The sequence below is a fragment of the Gigantopelta aegis genome, chromosome 4 (assembly GCF_016097555.1).
Source record: "Gigantopelta aegis isolate Gae_Host chromosome 4, Gae_host_genome, whole genome shotgun sequence".
Lineage (NCBI taxonomy): Eukaryota > Metazoa > Mollusca > Gastropoda > Neomphalida > Peltospiridae > Gigantopelta > Gigantopelta aegis.
Genome location: NC_054702.1, coordinates 50,003,500 through 50,023,709, shown reverse-complemented (window position 1 = coordinate 50,023,709; position 20,210 = coordinate 50,003,500). Strand labels below are relative to the sequence as shown.

General features: G+C 37.5%; 1 protein-coding gene across 1 annotated transcript in view; it reads right to left on the bottom strand.

Annotated features, from left to right (window-relative positions):
• Positions 1-16,110, bottom strand: part of LOC121370664 — a 25,256-nt gene extending 9,146 nt beyond the window's left edge. Inside the window, exons 1-4 of the mRNA XM_041496051.1 lie at positions 15,417-16,110; positions 3,741-3,809; positions 2,854-3,012; positions 489-609 (exon numbers count right to left, since the gene is read on the bottom strand). Of these exons, the coding sequence (XP_041351985.1) occupies positions 489-609; positions 2,854-3,012; positions 3,741-3,809; positions 15,417-15,576 (509 nt within the window). The 5' untranslated portion in view covers positions 15,577-16,110. The remainder of the gene's footprint in view (positions 1-488; positions 610-2,853; positions 3,013-3,740; positions 3,810-15,416) is intronic.
• Between the last annotated feature and the right edge of the window lie 4,100 nt (positions 16,111-20,210).

Sequence of the window (20,210 nt, the reverse complement as noted above, 5' to 3'; positions counted from 1 at the left end):
TATCAATAAGTAAACTGATCGTCGAATAGCTAAATCTGTGGTTAATTCGTGAGTTTCCTCTGAACATAATATACCACCACCACCACCACCCAGTGACTATGTCACTGTAGTATATTTATGCCAGTAATATTGATTTAGATAATAAATACAAAAATTAACCTCTTCGCTGCATGGAATATGGGATCTTTATATATATATATATATATATATATATATATATATATATATATATATATATATATATATATATATATCTCTCTCTCTCTCCTCTCTCTCTCTCTCTCTCTCTCTCTCTCTCTCTCTCTCTCCGTCTCTCTCTCTCTCTCTGTGTGTTTGTGTGTGTGTGTGTGTGCGTGTGTGTGTGTGTAATAAAAGATCCTAAAAAGAGCTTGTGTTTTAGAAGGGGGTAGGTAACATGATGATGTGGTGGTAATTATTAGTGTTTACAACCTGGCGTGATTCGTGTTCCTCTTAGCCAGGAGTCTTACCCTGGTTCGCTGATGTATCGAACGTAATCCTTGTCTTTGTTTCGTCGTTTCTTGAATTTGATGCACGTTCTTTCTTGTATGTGGTTGAATGCTCGGAGAATATAACGCCTGGCCATGGGACCTGTGGACGACAAGTATTAAATGTAAAACCACCCATCCATCCGTCTATCGTCCGTCCGTCTATTGTCCGTCTTTCATTCATCCATCTGTCATCCATCCGTCTATCGTCCGTCCGTCTATCGTCCGTCCGTCCGTCTATTGTCCATCCGTCCGTCTATCATCCATCCGTCTATCCATCCATCTGGTAATGTTAGTTTGGTATCTGAAAAAGCTGCCGTAATATTTTGAATTCACTAAATGTCTGGCCATCTCAAATGTTGTTTTTCGTAGAAAGTCCCGAGATGATTAGAAGTTTACATTTGATTCAACTTATTTTTGTGCTAGCCTTATTTCAAAATGATTGTTTAAGCACTCCGTCCTGGCCACACGCATGGTCTATTGAGACCATTTGTCCATGTCAGTGAGTTATTTCTTACTTGTTGGTGAGCGAGAAGTCCGTGTTGTGGCCTTACATTTCTTAGTCGAGTCGCTAAGAGTCTACGTGGGATCCGACACCGGGATGCGAACTACCAGCCTTAAGTCCGTTGCGTTAATCACATACAGTTTGAAGGGAAATGCTTATGAAAGTCTACATTTGCACATACGGAAACCCGTAAACAATATAAGTTGTAAAAGCATCACGAGAGGTATATGGCTTTTTATGTACCCTCTGTGTGTTCTGGGGGTAAAAGAGCACACAGAGGGTACATAAAAAGCCATATACCCCGAGAGATGATTCTACAACGAATTTATCTTGCCGCCATGTTAAACCATATAGCCAAATAATCAAAATAACGCCAGACAATAATTGTTAACAATTTATTTAACGGAGCCGTACCACGCGGACGCGAACGAAACCACTTTCCAGTGACGAAAAATGGTTCCATCGATAAACGAGTTTTTAACTTCAAATGTTTGTAATACGAAATTGTCTGAAACAGATATTAATTAAAAAAATATATATAATTATTGCTTTAGCATTAACTGGGGTGGCTGTAAACTGTTGGAAATTACAGACGGGGTATAAGAGAATTTGGCTCCGCCCACAGGGGTATAAGGAATTTGTTCAACGGCAAACAACCAATAAAATTAAAGAATTTTACATGAAGGCGAGATAATGTTATATTACATCATGCATATTTGTAGATGTGGAGCCGGACGTAGTTCAGTGGTAAAACGCTCGCCTAATGTGCGGTCAGTCTAGGATCGATCTTCGTCACTGGTCCATCCAGTGCACCACGACTGGTATCAAATGCCGTGATATGCGCTATCATGTTTGTGGGATGGTGCATATAAAAGATACCTTACTACTTATGGAAAAATGTAGCGGGTTTCCTCTCTAAGAATTATCAAATGTTTGACCTTCAATAGCCGATGATACATTGTGGAATATGCCTTTTCAGAAGTTATGACCTCTGATCAGGTTATTGACTGTGTCACACAATAGAACACCGCAAAGATGTTCATGCAAAAAGTGTGCACATGGTTCTTTCGATTCATATTTTTAAAATACTTGCTGTCAATTCTTATAATTGTTAACAGCCTTGAATATGTTTATTTTCATTTCATTTCAACTTATTTTCGTGCTTATATCCAATTAAGGTTCAAGCACGATGTCCTGGGCACACACCTCAGCTATCTGGACTGTCTTTCCAGGACAGTGGGTTAGTGGTTAGTGAGAAAGAAGAGGGTGTAGTGGTCTTACAGCTACCCATTGAGTCGTTAAAACTCGCTCTGTGTGGGAGCCGGTACCGGCCTACGAACCTAGTACCTACCAGCATTATGTCTGATGGCTTAACCACAACACCACCGAGGTGGGCATATGTTTATAATATTGTGTGTGTAAACTTCATTGATAGATGCATGAGTGGCGTAGGAATTCAAAGTTTCATTGATAAATAGCTAAATGAAGTAACGTCATTTTCCCGATCTTTAATCTGTGCATTTTCATGTCTTATTTTGGAAGTCATTCTGTGCAATTTTTGTTCATTGATGTGCGGTGTAATACATAAAATACTATACTAGTTTCCGTATGAGACCGTTTATATTACAACTCGTGGGTTTTTAATCTACATCACTCGCTTTCGCTCGTCATTCTATATAAACGGTCTCACACGGGAACTCGTTTAGTATTCTCTATACCATGCATACTACAGATAACGTCCAGTTGGTCATTGTAACAACACCGTGTTTCCGTTTCAGATCATATTGCACTGCGCTATGATTTTTAAACCGATGGCAGATATGATCTTCCGTAGATACTTACTAATCCGGCTATCGATCTCGTAAGGAATCCTCCCGTTTTTCCAAATCTTTTGGCGCAAACGCATCGTCGCTCGTTTTCTCCGAGTCGGCTTCTTGCCGTATATGTACGGCTCGTCATCTTTACGCAATATAATATCGCCTTGGTAAAATACCGTACCAGCTGAAAAAAAAGAAAGAATTACGTTTTGAGGTGCCGTTCACAATAATTATATTTTTACAAAGCATACAAACACACGTCAGGTTGGGTACCGAAGGAGGGTGGGATATAAAGTTAGCATACAAATTACCCCCCCCCCCCCCCAAACCCCCCAACAACAACAAAAAAAAACAAAAAAAAACGTCAATCAATTTTTTAACAGAAATGTTTAGGAGGGAGAGGGGCGAAGGAAGTAGTGACCCCCCCCCCCCCCACCTCAAAAAACCCCAAACACCCCCAGAAAATAAACAAAAAACAACAACAAAAAACCCCACAACAACAAAACTAACAAAACATGAAAGACAATCCTGTATCAATTTCAATCATGACACATCCATAAAAATATATGTATCACCATTGTAAGGCAATGATTCAAGTCTCCCCAGTCTTAACATTGTTTTATTAGGGGGTAATATATATATATATATATATATATATATATATATATATATATATATATATATATATATATATATATATATATATATTTTAAATAAATAAATACAAAAAAAAAAACCCACCAAAAGTCGTACTTGTAAAAATTTTAATAATTGGTAGTATTTATACTAAGACGATTTTTTTAGCAATCTTAATTCTCTCTCTCTCACTCTCTCTCTCTCTCTCACTATCTCTCAAATGATATTTCACGCCAGAGAACACTACTAGTATGTATACCACTAGTAATGATGTACCTGTCCCCCGCGGCCGATAATCTTCTCCGCCGGTGTCCGACGAACGACAGAGTGATGGCGGACAGATTCCTGTACAAAGAAGATGACATCTATTAATATCAACAGACATTCTCTTCATATAAACATTTACTTCATGATTTACAGTTAATTCGTTGTATACTCTTCAAAAAAAGTAGGGGAACTCTAATAAGAATTTACAATTGCCAAAATTGTAAGGCATATTAGCTGTGGGGAATGGTTATATGATAATATGAATTAATTGGGCAAATATTACAACCGGTAGTTCAGTATTACAGTAGGTTTTATGACCACCAAAGATTTGCAAGTTGACGGGGTTTTTTTTATCAGTAAATCGCAAATTCAAACAATACAAATGACTAAAAACAAAATAATAACAACTGTATGATCAACACAATGAAAAAGATTGACATAAATAATGTTCCACAGTGATTAATTGACCTTCCTGGAAATTGTCAAAATCGAGAATGACACACCCCACGCACGTGTACGGGGCAACTGCATGATGCATGTGCAAACTATGGAATGTGTTTCGGTGTGTTGACAAACAGACCTGAACGTTCTTTACTAGAATGCCTGTGGTCAAACGTATGTTCTGTCTAATAGTTGATATTAACATTAATATTTCAGGTTCCCCTACTTTCTTTGAAGAGTATAGTATACAACTAAACATTAAAAGAGACCTGATCTTCTGGCACATATTATAATATGTCAAAATAACAATATTGTTGTAAGAATTCTTCACATAAATTGCTAAGATGTATGTCAGTGAAGTTATTTAACACAGTAAAGACACATTACGTTGACACTGAGCTGGGACAACATCATTTCTATAGCGCATTATTATATTTACTAAGGTAACCTATATTAGCTGTTATGTACTGAGTACAAACATCTTTTTTTTATTCCTAGCAACCTTTAGGTAATATGCGTACCTCATTTCAGGTGGGGTTTTTTTTTTACCTCGTGTTGTATGGACTACACGTTTTAATTACGGGTCGAATGCCACAAGCAATTCAGTGACATATATTGAAGTTGCATGAATGCAGATTTTAAAGGTGGGTGTTCTGCTTTTCGTAAATATTACCCAGACGTATCGAAACGACTTTTAGCAGATGAGAGAGAGAGAGAGAGAGAGAGAGAGAGAGAGAGAGAGAGAGAGAGAGAGAGAGAGAGAGAGAGAGAGAGAGAGAGAGAGAGAGAGATGGAAGGAAGGAAGGAAGAAAATGTTTTTATTTAACGAAGCACAACACATTTTATTTACAGTTATATGGCGTCAGAAATATGGTTAAAGACCACAGATATTGATAGAGGAGACTCGCTGTCGCCACTTCATGGGCTACTCTTTTCGATTAGCAGCAAGGGATCTTTTATATGCACTATCCCGCAGACAGGATAGTACATACCACGACCTTTGTTACACCAGTTGTGGAGCACTGGCTGGAACGAGAAATAGCCCAATGGGCCCACCGACGTGGAGAGAGAGAGAGAGAGAGAGAGAGAGAGAGAGAGAGAGAGAGAGAGAGAGAGAGAGAGAGAGAGAGCAGATGATATATGATTCATGTAATTAAACATGTCTAATGACTTGATAGAGTGACTTCTCCCTCCCCCTTTACATTTCTATTATTAAACAAGCAATAACTAACATATTGTATAGTCAATTTGTATATACTTTGTGTAAGTGTGACGCTCAACAAATCATTTAGCTTATACAAAGAAATATATTTGAGCATTATCCCGATTTCATTGCTCGTATGTTCCTTTGTAAAGAATATTTCAAGTTATCTGCATGTATATAACAGACAAAAACATGCTAATCTATTTTGTGGACACTATTGATGATTCAAGGTCGCTTTTCAGAAGCTACCCCATGCGTATCATACTTACTGGTGCTATATTATTAAACTATAGCGTCTAGTCTGATTCAAACGGTCTGCTTCAGTTAACACTAGTAATACAGTGCATACAGTAGTACACCTTATTGAATGGAACATTATCTTATGTTGGAGGTAAAAAGACAAAATTGGACCACGAACCAGTTTTAAGGAGACTATTCTGAGTTTTCTGTCAAAATATTCCAGCTAACTAATGAAAGAATTCACAATTTCTGTCACCTCAAAATAAATTCGTACCTAGTAGAAATTATATTGTGAAGAATTAGGAAGCAAAATGAAGTTTGAGTTGCCAGAAACATATCTGATGTTTGAAACTAGATGTTCCAATCAGTCAAATGTAATTAACTTCTAGTTTAAATTATGAAGAAAACAAACTGGTACTAATCGTGAAAAATACGTCGTATTATTTAAAAACTAGGGTCTGTCATTGTAATATAACATATCGGCCAACCACTGTATTCACCAGATCTAGCATCGTCTGACAGTCATCTATTTCATAACCTAAAAATTAGTTAGCTAGCACGGATTACGCATCTGATAATAACAGCATTATAGCTAAGACACTCAATAGCCGATGCGTATTTTTGTGATGGGGTGTCGTTAAACAGTCATTCATTCATTCATTCTGTTGTGGGGGGTTTTGGGGTGGGTTTTTTACCTGTATGGAGAATACTTTTTTGTCAGATGAAAGTGCGAGTACCTCCAAGGGGACTACCTAACAAATAACAGGTAGGCATGCCGCTCGTCCTAGTTAGGCAGAACACGTTTTGGTCACCTCTCTAACAAAAATGCCTTTTCAAATAGTTCATGACTACAAGTAGTACTGAATATATCAGTGGCTTGAAGTTATTCGCTGTTTTTATCACTAAATAATAACAATTGTGCACGTGGTATGTTGACATTGTTGCCACTTATATAACAGAAAAATAAAGCGGTACCCTGGTATAACGGTGGGCAAGTCGAATCACAACCTATATTGATTTTCAACACGTCAGTAACCACGGATTGTACATTTTAAACAGAATTGAATCATTCTGACATGGAAACTGAAGTGAAATACATACAGAAATAAATTGTGGGGTGAAACCTTATCATAGACAAGCCTTGTGATATTGTGGGGTGAAACCTTATCATAGACAAGCCTTGTGAAATTGTGGGAGTGATACCTTATCATAGACAAGCCTTGTGATATTGTGGGGTGATACCTTATCATAGACAAGCCTTGTGATATTGTGGAGTGATACCTTATCATAGACAAGCCTTGTGATATTGTGGGAGTGATACCTTATCATAGACAAGCCTTGTGAATTGTGGAGTGATACCTTATCATAGACAAACCTTGTGATATTGTGGGGTGATACCTTATCATAGACAAGCCTTGTTAAATTGTGGGGTGATACCTTATCATAGACAAGCCTTGTGATATTGTGGGGTGATACCTTATCATAGACAAGCCTTGTGATATTGTGGAGTGATACCTTATCATAGACAAGCCTTGTGAAATTGTGGGAGTGATACCTTATCATAGACAAACCTTGTGATATTGTGGGGTGATACCTTATCATAGACAAGCCTTGTAAAATTGTGTGGTGATACTTTATCATAGACAAGCCTTGTGAAATTGTGGGGTGATACCTTATCATAGACAAGCCTTGTGATTTGGTCGTACTGTTTATGTATGAACATTTTTACAAATTGTACAAGACAGAGCCAGATCTCTAAAGAAAGAAAACAAATGCATGCCACAAAGTAGGTGAACACAACTTCCATTTAATTATGTTTGTATTGAGATTTTCAGCTCAGGTGACATCCCACGTATATCTTGGAGGACAAACAAGAGGGATGTCCCATTCATACAGAACAGGTCGTGACATTTCCAAACAAATTGGTCTCTATTGTATTGGTGTTATTTCTTTGGGCGCAGTACTAACCTAAATATCAAACCTTTGTTTTCCATTTTCCGCACGACCTTTTTTCTCTTCAAATTACGGTAAATTTATGTGTTATCTTATGATTATCTTACTTGGTTAAGACCGCTTTGTCGCGTGCACACTGTAACAGTTTTTATAAATGAATGAATGAATGAATGAATGAATGAATGAATGAATGGACGAATGGATGAATGAATGAATGTTTAACGACACCCCAGCACGAAACATATCGACTATCGGGTGTTAAAGTTTTTATAAAAATGTCTATATTTTTACTGCAGAGAAACCTAGTATAATACTTCAGTGTCGTTCTAGGTATATTATTGTTGTGCCCAATAAGACAGGAGTATTATTGTCCTGTTCAATTGTTTAGACCCTAAGGTTTTTGTAAATGTTACATTTAATTCCTATTCAATCCTTGTTTTCTTTACAATTGCATGAAAACAAACCCAAACCCCGACAGGTTTTATATACAATTAATCATCTAAAATGCACGAAGTTGACTTATTTCCATTTACAAAAATCTATGTACATATATGTTGTGAATGCACGTTCTTTCGCCTATAAATAACTAAGGCTATTTGCATAACAAAAGCATCACTCTATAGTGTGTTTTAAAATAATGTTCTTTTTCACCAAGAAACAATTTGGAAACATAAGTCAATAAACAATTCAAGTGCGGATTTAGGTGGAGAGTCCAGGTGACACGTCCCCCTCTATTTTTGTCAAACAATATATATTACAGAATACACAAAAAATTAAAACTTATCCCATCCACCTGTCAAAACAACGGGTTTTGGGCCTCCGCTATTAAAAACTTCCGGATCCGCGCCTTCTGTGTCATTAATGTAATATACTAATACAAAAATAAATAAGTGTGGGTGCTATTGGGGATAAAACACTGTAAGTAACTATAAGATAGGTTGATACATTATGACTGGCAGGTTGTATGTCCATGAATAATATATAATATTTATTATTTAAGAATTGACCGCAATTATTTTTGGTTCATGCAAGTATGAACCCGAAAAAAAAACGATTTGCACACTGTATGATCCCGCGTAGAGGGTCATACAAAAGTGTGCACATCGTTTTTTCGGTTCATACTTGCATGAACCAAAAAATAATTGCGGTCAAATATTATAATTAAATTTATATGCAAACTTTAACAATACATAACTGAATTTATTTTGTTTAGCTTTAAATATGCCTGTAGTATTGTTTGTGTAAACTTCATTGATACTTATGTCGCGTAAGAATGCGAACGTTCATTCACTATTATTTGAATCAGGTGATTTTTTTGTAAATGACGTCATTTCCTCTAGCTGCTGTGCATTTTTACGGATCATTTAGTTAGGCCTATATTGGAAGGAATTGTCCTATTCGTGTTTAGTTTATATTTTATGAAAGTGAATGAAGGGAACGTGTCTAACATTTATGCTGTCGGTGGAACCGTTTAATTTTTGCCAACAGCTGTTGAACATCGCTTATAAGTAAGTTACAGGCGTGAAGTTTCCTACATGATTTCTTTGGCCAACGACAGTCTCATGTCATGATTAGCGAAGAGGTTTTTTTGTTGTGGTTTTTTTTTTAATCAATGCATATAGATCCATATGTCTACTCTGCTATAGCATTTGCCATTAATTTATCGTATAAATTTTTTGTAGCTTTCACGTGTGTTCAAAATATCTAAATATGATTGCCAGAATAATCCGGCTTGTTGCACTAAAGTAGTGCGAGTCGGGGGGGGGGGGGGGGGGTAGTAGGCGTGGCTTAATAAAAGCACCTCTGGACCAATCAGATTTTAAGAATTGACCGCAATTATTTTTTGGTTCATGCAAGTATGAACCAAAAAAACGATGTGCACATTGTATGAGTCCGCGTATAATTAAATTTCTATGCATACTTTAACAATACATAACTGAATTTATTTTGTTTAGCTTTAAATACGCCAGTAGTATTGTTTGTGTAAACGTCATTGATAGGCCTACTTATGTCGCGTAAGAATGCGAACGTTCATTCACTATCATTTGAATCCAATCTAATTAAAATTAGCTCCACTATTACATGTGGATCTAACACCAGCCAGTTGGAGCTCATGTCCACCAATCAAAACCTGTTTTCAAATTATTTTTAATCACTAGCAGGATTCTGCAAGTAAGGTTTTGATTGGTGGACATGAGCTCCCACTGGCTGGTGTTAGATCCACATGTAATAGTGGAGCTAATTTTAATTAGATTGATTTGAATCAGGTGATGTTTTTGCAAATGACGTCATTTCCTCTAGCTGCTGTGCATTTTTACGGATCGTTTAGTTATTGGAAGGAATTGCCCTATTCATGTTTAGTTTATAGTTTATGAAAGTAAACGAAAAGAACGTGTCTAACATTTATGCTGTTGGTGGAACCGTTTAATTTTCGCCAACAGCTGTAGAAGTAAGTTACAGAAGTGAAGTTTCCTGCATGATTTCTCATGTCATGATTAGCGAAGAGGGTTGGGGTTTTTTGTTGGGTTTTTTTTAAATCAATGCGTATATATCTACATGTCTAGTCTGCTATAGCATTTTGCATTAATTTATCGTATACATTTTTTGTAGCTTTCACGTGTGTTTTCTTCAAAATATCTAAATATTATTGCCAGAATAATCCGGCTTGTTGCACAAAAGTAGTGCGAGTCAAGGGTGGGGGGGGGGGGGGGGGGGGGGGTAGTAGGCGTGGCTTATTTTTTCGGTTCATCGAGATATGAACGAAAAAAAGTAAGCACTTCTGGACCAATCAGATTGCCGTAAAGTGTATAGACGCAAAGCAAATTTAATTATTTACTAATGCACGGGCAAGTGTTCACCTGAAGGCCACGTTCCCTTTTAGTGATGGGGGTTGGGGTGAGGTCTTAATCTCGTGATGTTCATTGTGACATATTGCACACACACGTGGCCAGAATATTGTATACCCGCGATTGGTGGAGGTGTGGAACACATCCACCTCTGGCTTCGTATGTAGGTGTATTGTATATGGTTTTATATTGATTGTCCGTGTTTTGTAATACACGTTTATATTTGTTCAATTGATAGGTTGTTTGAGATAGTGACTGATAATGAATGTCATGGGAATAAATTGTTTTCAGTGTTAAAACATTAATAAATGCATTGAACGTTATATGCTTGATTGGTAAGGAGAAGCAATTTTCGATTTACCCATATTTTACTCAAATAACAATAATGTATGGAATGCCCAGTAATACATTTTCTGTGAACTTATACACCCTTCTATACTTGTATTTCATGTGATTTACACAATGCTACAACAGCACGTGCAATCATATATTATACTTCGAAAATAATATGTTGTTGACAATCGACTTGATATGTACAAGCAATGTTATCGTATTTTGGACATTCAGGCCCGTGTCAAGTGGAACAAGCTATAATGGCCTTCACGTAGCCTCGTATCCTAATCTTTTGTTATACAAATAGCATTAGTTATTTATAGGAGAACGAACGTGCATTCACAACATACATAGATTTTTGTAAAATTGAAATAAGTCAACTTCGTGCATTTTAGATGACGAATTGTATATAAAAACTTTCGGGGTTTGGGTTTGTTTTCATGCAAATGTAAAGAAAATAAGGATTGAATAGGAATTAAACATAACATTTGGAAAAAACTTAGGGTCTAAACAATTGAACGGGACTATAGTATCATTGACCATTATATATTGTGGAAAACTTAAAAAACATGTTGATATAAGATTAATGTCATCACATGCAACGACAGACTTAAAAATATGCAAACATATTGATATATAAGATTAATGTCTGCATATGACGTCCATCATCACATCTAACGACAGGCTTTAAAACACGAAAACCTGTTGATATAAAATTGATGTCTGCATATGACGTATTTCATCACATGGAGTGACATATTTTAAGGGGTTGTCTCCAGTTTGCTGGCTTCATATTCTCCAACTAATGAAGCCTTTACAATGACAAACATTACAAATGTTCTAAGTGGCTGTATACCCAGTGAGTTTGTTGTTATCCTGATGTCTGCAATATCTCCAACTAATGAAGCCTTTACAATGACAAACATTACAAATGTTCTAAGTGGCTGTATACCCAGTGAGTTTGTTGTTATCCTGATGTCTGCAATATCTCCAACTAATGAAGCCTTTACAATGACAAACATTACAAATGTTCTAAGTGGCTGTATACCCAGTGAGTTTGTTGTTATCCTGATGTCTGCAATATCTCCAACTAATGAAGCCTTTACAATGACAAACATTACAAATGTTCTAAGTGGCTGTATACCCAATGAGTTTGTTGTTATCCTGATGTCTGCAATATCTCAAACATCTGTTTACTCCTAATATAGATATATAAATATATAGATATACACAGCATATAGATAGATAGCTAGACATACATACATACATACCAGAAAAATCAACCTCCACTGAGGGGATTCGAACCACGGACTCTCAGTACGTGAGTCCAGCGCTTTACCAATAGAACTAATACGGAAATTCCCCCTACTTACTGCCAGTAAGAGCATTTTATACCAACACTACTACATACCCCCCCCCCCCCCCCCCCCCCCCCCCAAGTGAAGCTACGTCCTGGAGCTGTGGGCCACAGGCAGTTGAACTGTTACGGGTCCTGACTGGGTTATGATTCAATTGTTATGTAAATAATACACCCAATCCCTACGTCGACTCCAAATGTAATAGAAAAATCAACCTCCACTGAGGGGATTCGAACCACGGACTCTCGGTACGAGAGTCCAGCGCTCTGCCAACTGAGCTAATAGGGAAATTCCCACTAGCTACTGCCAGTAGGAGCACTTTATACCAACACTACTACTCATACATACATACATACATATACATACATACATACATACATACACAAACACGAGCGCGCGAGAAACACACATGCATACATTCACATAATCACATATAGATAGATAGATAGATAGATAGATATACAGACAAGAAAATGTCTTTAGTGTGTAATTATAGACGTTAGAAAAGCACCGTTAGTAGTTGGAAACAATCTTAACAATTTTATACTGGAAGTAAACTCGGGTCGGTCACTTTGATCGTTTCACTTGACAGTAATAAACGCCAACTCGATCGTGTATCAAATTAATCCAATATGTCATGCGATACATTCCCATTTCGCCACGGTGTGTTAGGTACAAACCGTCATACGTCAGCAGTCAATCCCAGCTGTGTGATGCTGGGTGTAATGAGGGGGTTCATGTTTCCTATTTACTCACCAAACTCCGTAGAGATAATGTTTATTGCAAAAACCGTCCAACGAAAGTCAAATGCATTGCGGTTGAAAGCAACAGGAAATTCACGAAGAAAACCAAAATAAGTACACGTCATTTTAAAACAACTTAACGTTTTAAAATGTATGGTTAAAACCTATACTAAAAAGAAATGTCTAGTACCTTGTGTTCATTCTGTATCCCTTTGTGTATATCCGTTTCATTCATAAATGTTTGAACGGATCATCATAACACTTGGTTAACAAATTTAAAATAACTTATAGATGATTATAATGTATATATAACTATATTATGAGAATAAAAAGTGACGATTGGCGATTTATGTTATTCATTGCATAAATCACTTTACTTCTGATCTCCATGTAATTCTAGTCTATCTGTCTGAAGTCAAAGGTCAAACTCATCAATGGGTTTGTTTTCTATTTTCTATATACTAGTAGTACCATTTCGTATAACTACTGAATTACGAAATGACGAAGTCATACGGAATCGTATCTTGGCTTGCGAAGACCATATAGTACTAGCGTGTTCTTGTTTTAATTCCCTACTGTTCATAATTATATTCAGATATCCTATCGAACACGATTTTGTTTTTAATAGTTAGTTTGTTTTATGTTTAAATTCGGTAGTGTTTGCACCCGTGAATAACGGATTGGATATTTCTTTCTTTTTCTCTGAATGTGTATAAAGTGGAAAATATATATATATATATATACCTAAGTTGTGCAAAAATACACTTAACAGGTCCCCACGGAATGTTCTCTGGTTGCTATGTAGACTGTGATTTCTAGTTTAATAATTCAAGTGGAGCGAAACGTAACGATATCTCCAGAACATTCCAGAATCAGTCTGTCAGTCAGCGGATTAGTACCAGCTGACGTCAGAGGTACACCCTGCGCTGTGGCAGTTTCATCCTTAGTCACAGCTTGTCCAAAACATTGTATTACCACGGCAACGATGACACGGCATTTCTGGATTTAATTGACAGGAAATAGTATAACACATTGTCATGACGACTTCTGTGAGATATATACCTGTACCACGAAGAGGGGATCAACGGAGAGAGAAAAAGGGTGTAGTGTGTGGATTTGTTGTCGTTGTTTTTTTTAAATATTTTTTCTTTTAATTGGAGTAATTTTACTTACTTCCAGATTTGTTTTAAACTTTTAGAACCAGGTGCTTCTAAACAAATTATATTTCCATTTGTTTCATTTCTCCAGTGATGCCTGTACTATACTCAATAACTTGTTTGATAATTATAAAAGCTACTAATATTATAACTACTAGCCATCCAAATCTAAGAGCTGTTACTTAAACAGGTTATTGAGTACAAACATCACTTTCATGGACGAATTAACTACGCCTTTGTCATTAAAATACCATTCATATAGTAATATTTGCATAAAAAATGTGAAATATATACTGACGCCAATATAAAGGAAGCCTTTGACGAGAAATTATCTGTGAAAAAAGTACTTAAGGTCAGTGGTAAAAATAAAACCTTTTTGCCGTATTTAATAACACTAGATATAGGAAGAGGTCACGCAAGCAAACGCGAGGAATGTCCCTGTCTGAGACCACTTTCACGAGTGGTGTTTGATCTGTGGTCTACAAACCAAACACTGACACAAGTAGTCTCGCACGTCGATCTTATCCAGGCTGCCCACAAGAAAGGTTTCGTTGTGATGAGCATTTATTCAATGAAACCCCAACCCATTATCTTTTAATCAGTGATTTTTCAAATGTCGAACAGTTTTATAGAAATAATGGTTATTTCAATAGAGTAGTATTTCACAAATACTGTAGTAATTGTGATACTTGGTTTATAGAATGAGAGAAGAACCCGCAACTGCCAGAAGATTCTCTTGTTATTGATCTGACACAAGACGTTTTCATGTGTGCTTTCTAACAGACTGGGTAGCACATAGATCTGTCATAGGCAATACAACTGTTAAACTTAAAACAAAAATTCAGACGTGATATCCTGCTAAACAAAACGATGTTATTTCAAGACTACGGTTATTCTATAAATATGCACACGTGTTATTTAAATTTTAAATCTGGTTTTACTAAATAAGCCAAAAGAAACTTGCATTCCATTTCAGCATATGGACTCAATGTTTTGGATATGTTTGGGGTTTTTTATTCTTGTTTGTTTTTCTTTTTTTATTGACATACAACACGTACACCATGCAAACAGTTTGTAATTAACATGCAACCAGTTTGGAATTGACATACAAACAGTTTGGAATTAACACGAGTTACGTTAATTAATTGATTAAAATTTTACATAATCACTAGAGACGTGATTTAAGTTCAACCCACAACACATTCGTTTTCGATCTGGGATTCTGTCATAGTATCAGTTTCTACTTAAATCTTTACGAAAACGGAATCTAAACACGCAGAAGCCCATTGGATATATGTCACCCTATCTCGGAATGCTTTGCATTCTGTTTGTTTTTGTTAGCCGTCTAACCTAAAACATGGAATGCGATATTTCGTCTAACTAGTGAAAGCAGTCTGATTAAGTACTTACGTCTGTTCACTTCCCACGGCTCCCAGTAAGTCGCCCGGCGTTTAGACACGTGCACGATGATCCTAGCAGACAGCGGTGTTCTGTTCATACTAAAACCTTCTATTAAAGAGATCAAAGTCAGTATGAGTGCCGTGCACCTCACCACTGTGCGGTGCCCCATGTTGCGTCACACCTACTCACAGGTCGCCCAACTATCGATTAGTTCCTTCTGCTTCTCTTCTTGACGCCGGTGGTAGGCACAAGGGATTCTCTTTGGACGCAATCACCTTCTTACGATTTGCCCTCGTCTGTGATTGAAATTGCAACAATGTCCATCATCTTGTAATGACTTAACCACTCAGTACAATAAAACTATATTTATGCCAGGCAAAAAATAAGTTTTTAAATAAAAGTTTACAGAGGCTTCAGGGTACTTCCCGGTTTGTCTTTTTGTAGTAACATAAAGCAGTGTTAGCCACTTCAGCTTAGGAATGGTTCTTGTTATCAGTCGACCACCAGAAACACCCAGGCGTGTCCAAATACTGACCAGCTTTTTAGAGAAAAGGCCGTCTATATTGTAGTTCCTTTGTGATACGTCAGGGGATTTCACGCAGCTATGGATCCTTCGAGCACTCAGTATCGCTCAATAATACACATGCTCGCTAGACTAGACTGATTTGAAGTTTAAAGCCGAGAATAAATCTTCACATTTTCATTGGCAGTTATCTTTTATAGTATTTTTTTTCCCTTTCTTTCCCCGAATCACTTTTAATACCATCCAGTATCTGTTTTAATCCTACATTTCCTTTGACTGAATATTGACACCATACCTCGGGCACTTATCTTTGCTCCAAGCTTCGGCTCACTATGTGAAATTAAGCTTGGAGAAATGAAAACGAAGATAGATTGGAAACTTTCGCTCCAGTTAGCAGGCCCTCATTATGAATCGACACATTTCGTAGCGATCTCGCAGCCGGGTTGTAATCCAACCCGTTTATGTCCTGAGCTTTTCTTCAATATCTGGAACTTGCATTCTGCAGGGTTATGATTCAATACACAATGATGTAGCTTTAAATCCAAACCAGACGACAGAATTAAATCAGAATGTTCAGTTTTGAAGTATTGCACTTGTATTAAACGTATATGATATCCCAATTATGTGTAATTATATGGATCAATACACGCACTGCATTACGTACTGTGCAACCCGTACATTCCTCTTAATATCGTGAACTCAAGAGCCCGTCGTTTAGCCCGCATCAGTCATTCGCCTCTGTGCCCGTCATTACTAACGGAAGCCAAATATTAGCACATGTACACAGAATGTCAACATTACGTTAAAATCTATTTTTAAATGCCATTGTTCTTTTCTCACTCTGATACCAAGACAGTCAGCGGGAAGCTATGTGATGCACATTTAATTTGTAATTTAATTGTCGTTTCGTGCTTAACAATAAAAAAAACAAAAAACGAGTGGGAGGAGTTTTGTCCATAAATGGTATTATAGTAGGGACATTTACGTCAATTGTTAACTTTCATTGAGGCGCCACGGTTGGGTGGGTGTGTACCTACGCTAGTTTGTCGTGTTTTATGTTAAGCTGGCCAGCACTTGTAGTTGATTTATTTTTCTTATGTTGCTCGGATGTGGATCTTGGTTTTCTATCGCTGACTGATCGAAAGTATTATGTTGATAAAGAAGGCGACTTCAAAGCTTTAATTTTCAATTTTCTATCATACAGGCACATGCGTATTGTGGATGTAATTTCATACATAGGAATTTGGCAGTTGCATTCCTCCATGATTCCTACCGGCCTCGTTGGCGTCGTGGTAGGCCATCGGTCTACAGGCTGGTAGGTACTGGGTTCGGATCCCAGTCGAGGCATGGGATTTTTAATCCAGATACTGACTCCAAACCCTGAGTGAGTACTCCGCAAGGCTCAATGGGTAGGTGTGAACCACTTGCACCGACCAGTGATCCATAACTGGTTCAACAAAGGCCATGGTTTGTGCTATCCTGCCTGTGGGAAGCGCAAATAAAAGATCCTTTGCTGCTAATCGGAAGAGTAGCCCATGTAGTGGCGACAGCGGGTTTCCTCTCAAAATCTGTGTGGTCCTTAACCATATGTCTGACGCCATATAACCGTAAATAAAATGTGTTGAGTGCGTCGTTAAATAAAACATTTCTTTCTTTCTTTTCCTCCATGATTCCAGCCAATGCACCACAACTGGTACATCAAAGGCTATCCTGTTTATGGGATGGTGCATGCTGTTAATCGAAAATAGCGTGTACCAGAGCGTAAATGACCAGCAGATGAAATAACATATTAAAAGGGTTGGGTCTTTTTTTTTTTTTTTTAAATATGTGTCTTTCCGTGCCCATAGTAAGCAGGTTTGAATCTTGGAGGAAAAAACAGTTAAAATCCCTCAAACGAACAACTAACTAAGACCGACAAACATTATCATTGTGCAATTCAACATAAGACGTCTCCTAAATGTACTGGGTACGAATCGTCTAGGGTATAAAACGGTAGTGTGTACGAAACGTCCAGGGACGACACAAAATGAATACGAAACGTCTAGGGATCATTTAGATTGGAATACCAGGAGCCAAACAGGAAGGAAGGAAATGTTTTATTTAACGACGCACTCAACATTTTATTTACGGTCATATGACGTCAGACATATGATTAAGAACCACGCATGTATTGAAAGAGGAAACCCGCTGTCACCACTTCATGGTCTACTCTTTTTCGATTAGCAGCAAGGGATCTTTTATATGCACCATCCCACAGACATGGTAGCACATATTACGTCTTTTATATGCCAGTAGTGGTGCACTGGCTGGAACGAGAAATAGTCCAATGACGGGGATCGATCCCAGACCGACCGCGCATCGTGCGAGCTATATCCAGCCCCCTAGAGGAGGAGTCAAACAGTGTCAAAAGTTGTACAATTCCTAATGACCGGCGAGTTGGCGATATGCCAGCTCCTCTCTCCAGGACAAAAAAAGGGTTGGGGTGTGTGGGAGAGGGGACTGCCCCCATTGGCAGGTGCAAGGGAGCACCAGCAACCCGACCGGAGTCGGTAGCGGTTGGGAGTGGGGTGGGGGTGGGGGTTTTGGTTCTATGGAATTTTGAATGTCCCGTAGGATTAAATCAAAACGAAAGATTGCGCAGTTTTTATGAAGAAAATTGGGTGCATTTCGCCGAAGACGCACTGCTGGTAGCCTACATATTTACAGGCGATGCCAGGTTGTTTTCAGGGCGGTATCACAAGACGCATATTCGAGATGCATTTCAATTATAAAAAAGTATTATAAATCAATGAGAGGTGCTGTGTTATTTGTTCTGAAGGTTTGTGAAATGCAAAAATAATAATTTAAAAGCAAACAAACAAAAATTATATCAGTAAAAATCAATAAATCAATAATAATAATAATCATAAAATAATAATAACAAATAATAATAAAAAATAAAAAATAAATAAAAAATTTATTAATTAAAAAAAAGAAATTAAAAAAAGAAGAAAAAAAAAAGATCCGTTATCAGTGCTATACTTAACAGAATTTTAATGTGGTGTGTGTGTGTGTGTCTGTCTGTGTGTGTGTGTGTGTGTGTGTCTGTGTGTGTGTGTGTCTGTGTGTGTGTGTGTGTCTGTGTGTGTGTGTGTGTGTGTCTGTGTGTGTGTCTGTGTGTGTGTGTGTGTGTGTCTGTGTGTGTGTCTGTGTGTGTGTGTGTGTGTGTGTGTCTGTGTGTCTGTGTGTGTGTGTCTGTGTGTGTGTGTGTGTGTGTGTGTGTGAATGGAACTGGTCAATATGTATTTTTCTAAATACACCCTGTCGCGGGTTTGATCAAACCTCAGACGAGTGCTCTATCACTGACCTACACGTATGTACAAATTACTACAACAAACCAAGAAAGGCCATCACCCCCGTAAAGAGAAACTCCCGCTTATGTGAGTATATCACCTTAGTGTTGGGCGTGTCGCTTGGTCTCAGGTATACTTGGACGAGATCTAAGGAGGGTCAAGTGTCTAACCGACCAGCCACACAGATAGTGTTAACGCAACCCACTCGTGGTAAACTATGTCTTCTCAACTGACTGATGTCTGTGTAAACAGATGAACCTGATAGTGGGCATGGACGATACAGATACTATCTGACAGATAGTCATGTCTCCACACGGTAAGTGTGTCTCAGGCCCAGCTGGAAAAAACACTGAAGCGAGGGACAATAGAAATAAGTATTAAGATCGGAAACCGGTGAGCTACTTTTAAAGGCGTCCGAATACTATGATCACACGAACATTGTTTTTGTTTTGTTTGTATTTTTTAATCCGTAGACGTCATTAAGTTTATTTCTGGACATTTTAAATATCAGGTTTTCTATAATTTTAAAACTAAGGTTGCAAAATATGGTATAAATTATCGGCATCCCCAACTTCATCGACCGTGTTTCTATCACAAAGTAAATATACGCACTGGAATGGACACAACTACAAAGAGAGAATCTGAAAAGTAGCTTCGGGGAACTATGAGTATTTTTTTTAAAGTTTAATTCCGTAGATATGTTTCTGCCTGTTCATCCATAGTAAGTTTTTAGTTACATGGTTTATTTATGGGCAGTCTTTGTAATGACGTGGTTTCGACCAAACACAATGGACCACAAACCAGTATATTGTGAGGTACAATAATTTTAATGACAATTACACGAGGAAAGGTTATTCATAAATAACCAGTATACAGCCTTCAAGTCTGCCATATATATATAACAATACAACAACCACTCGTATAACAATATATAACAGTTCATTATTC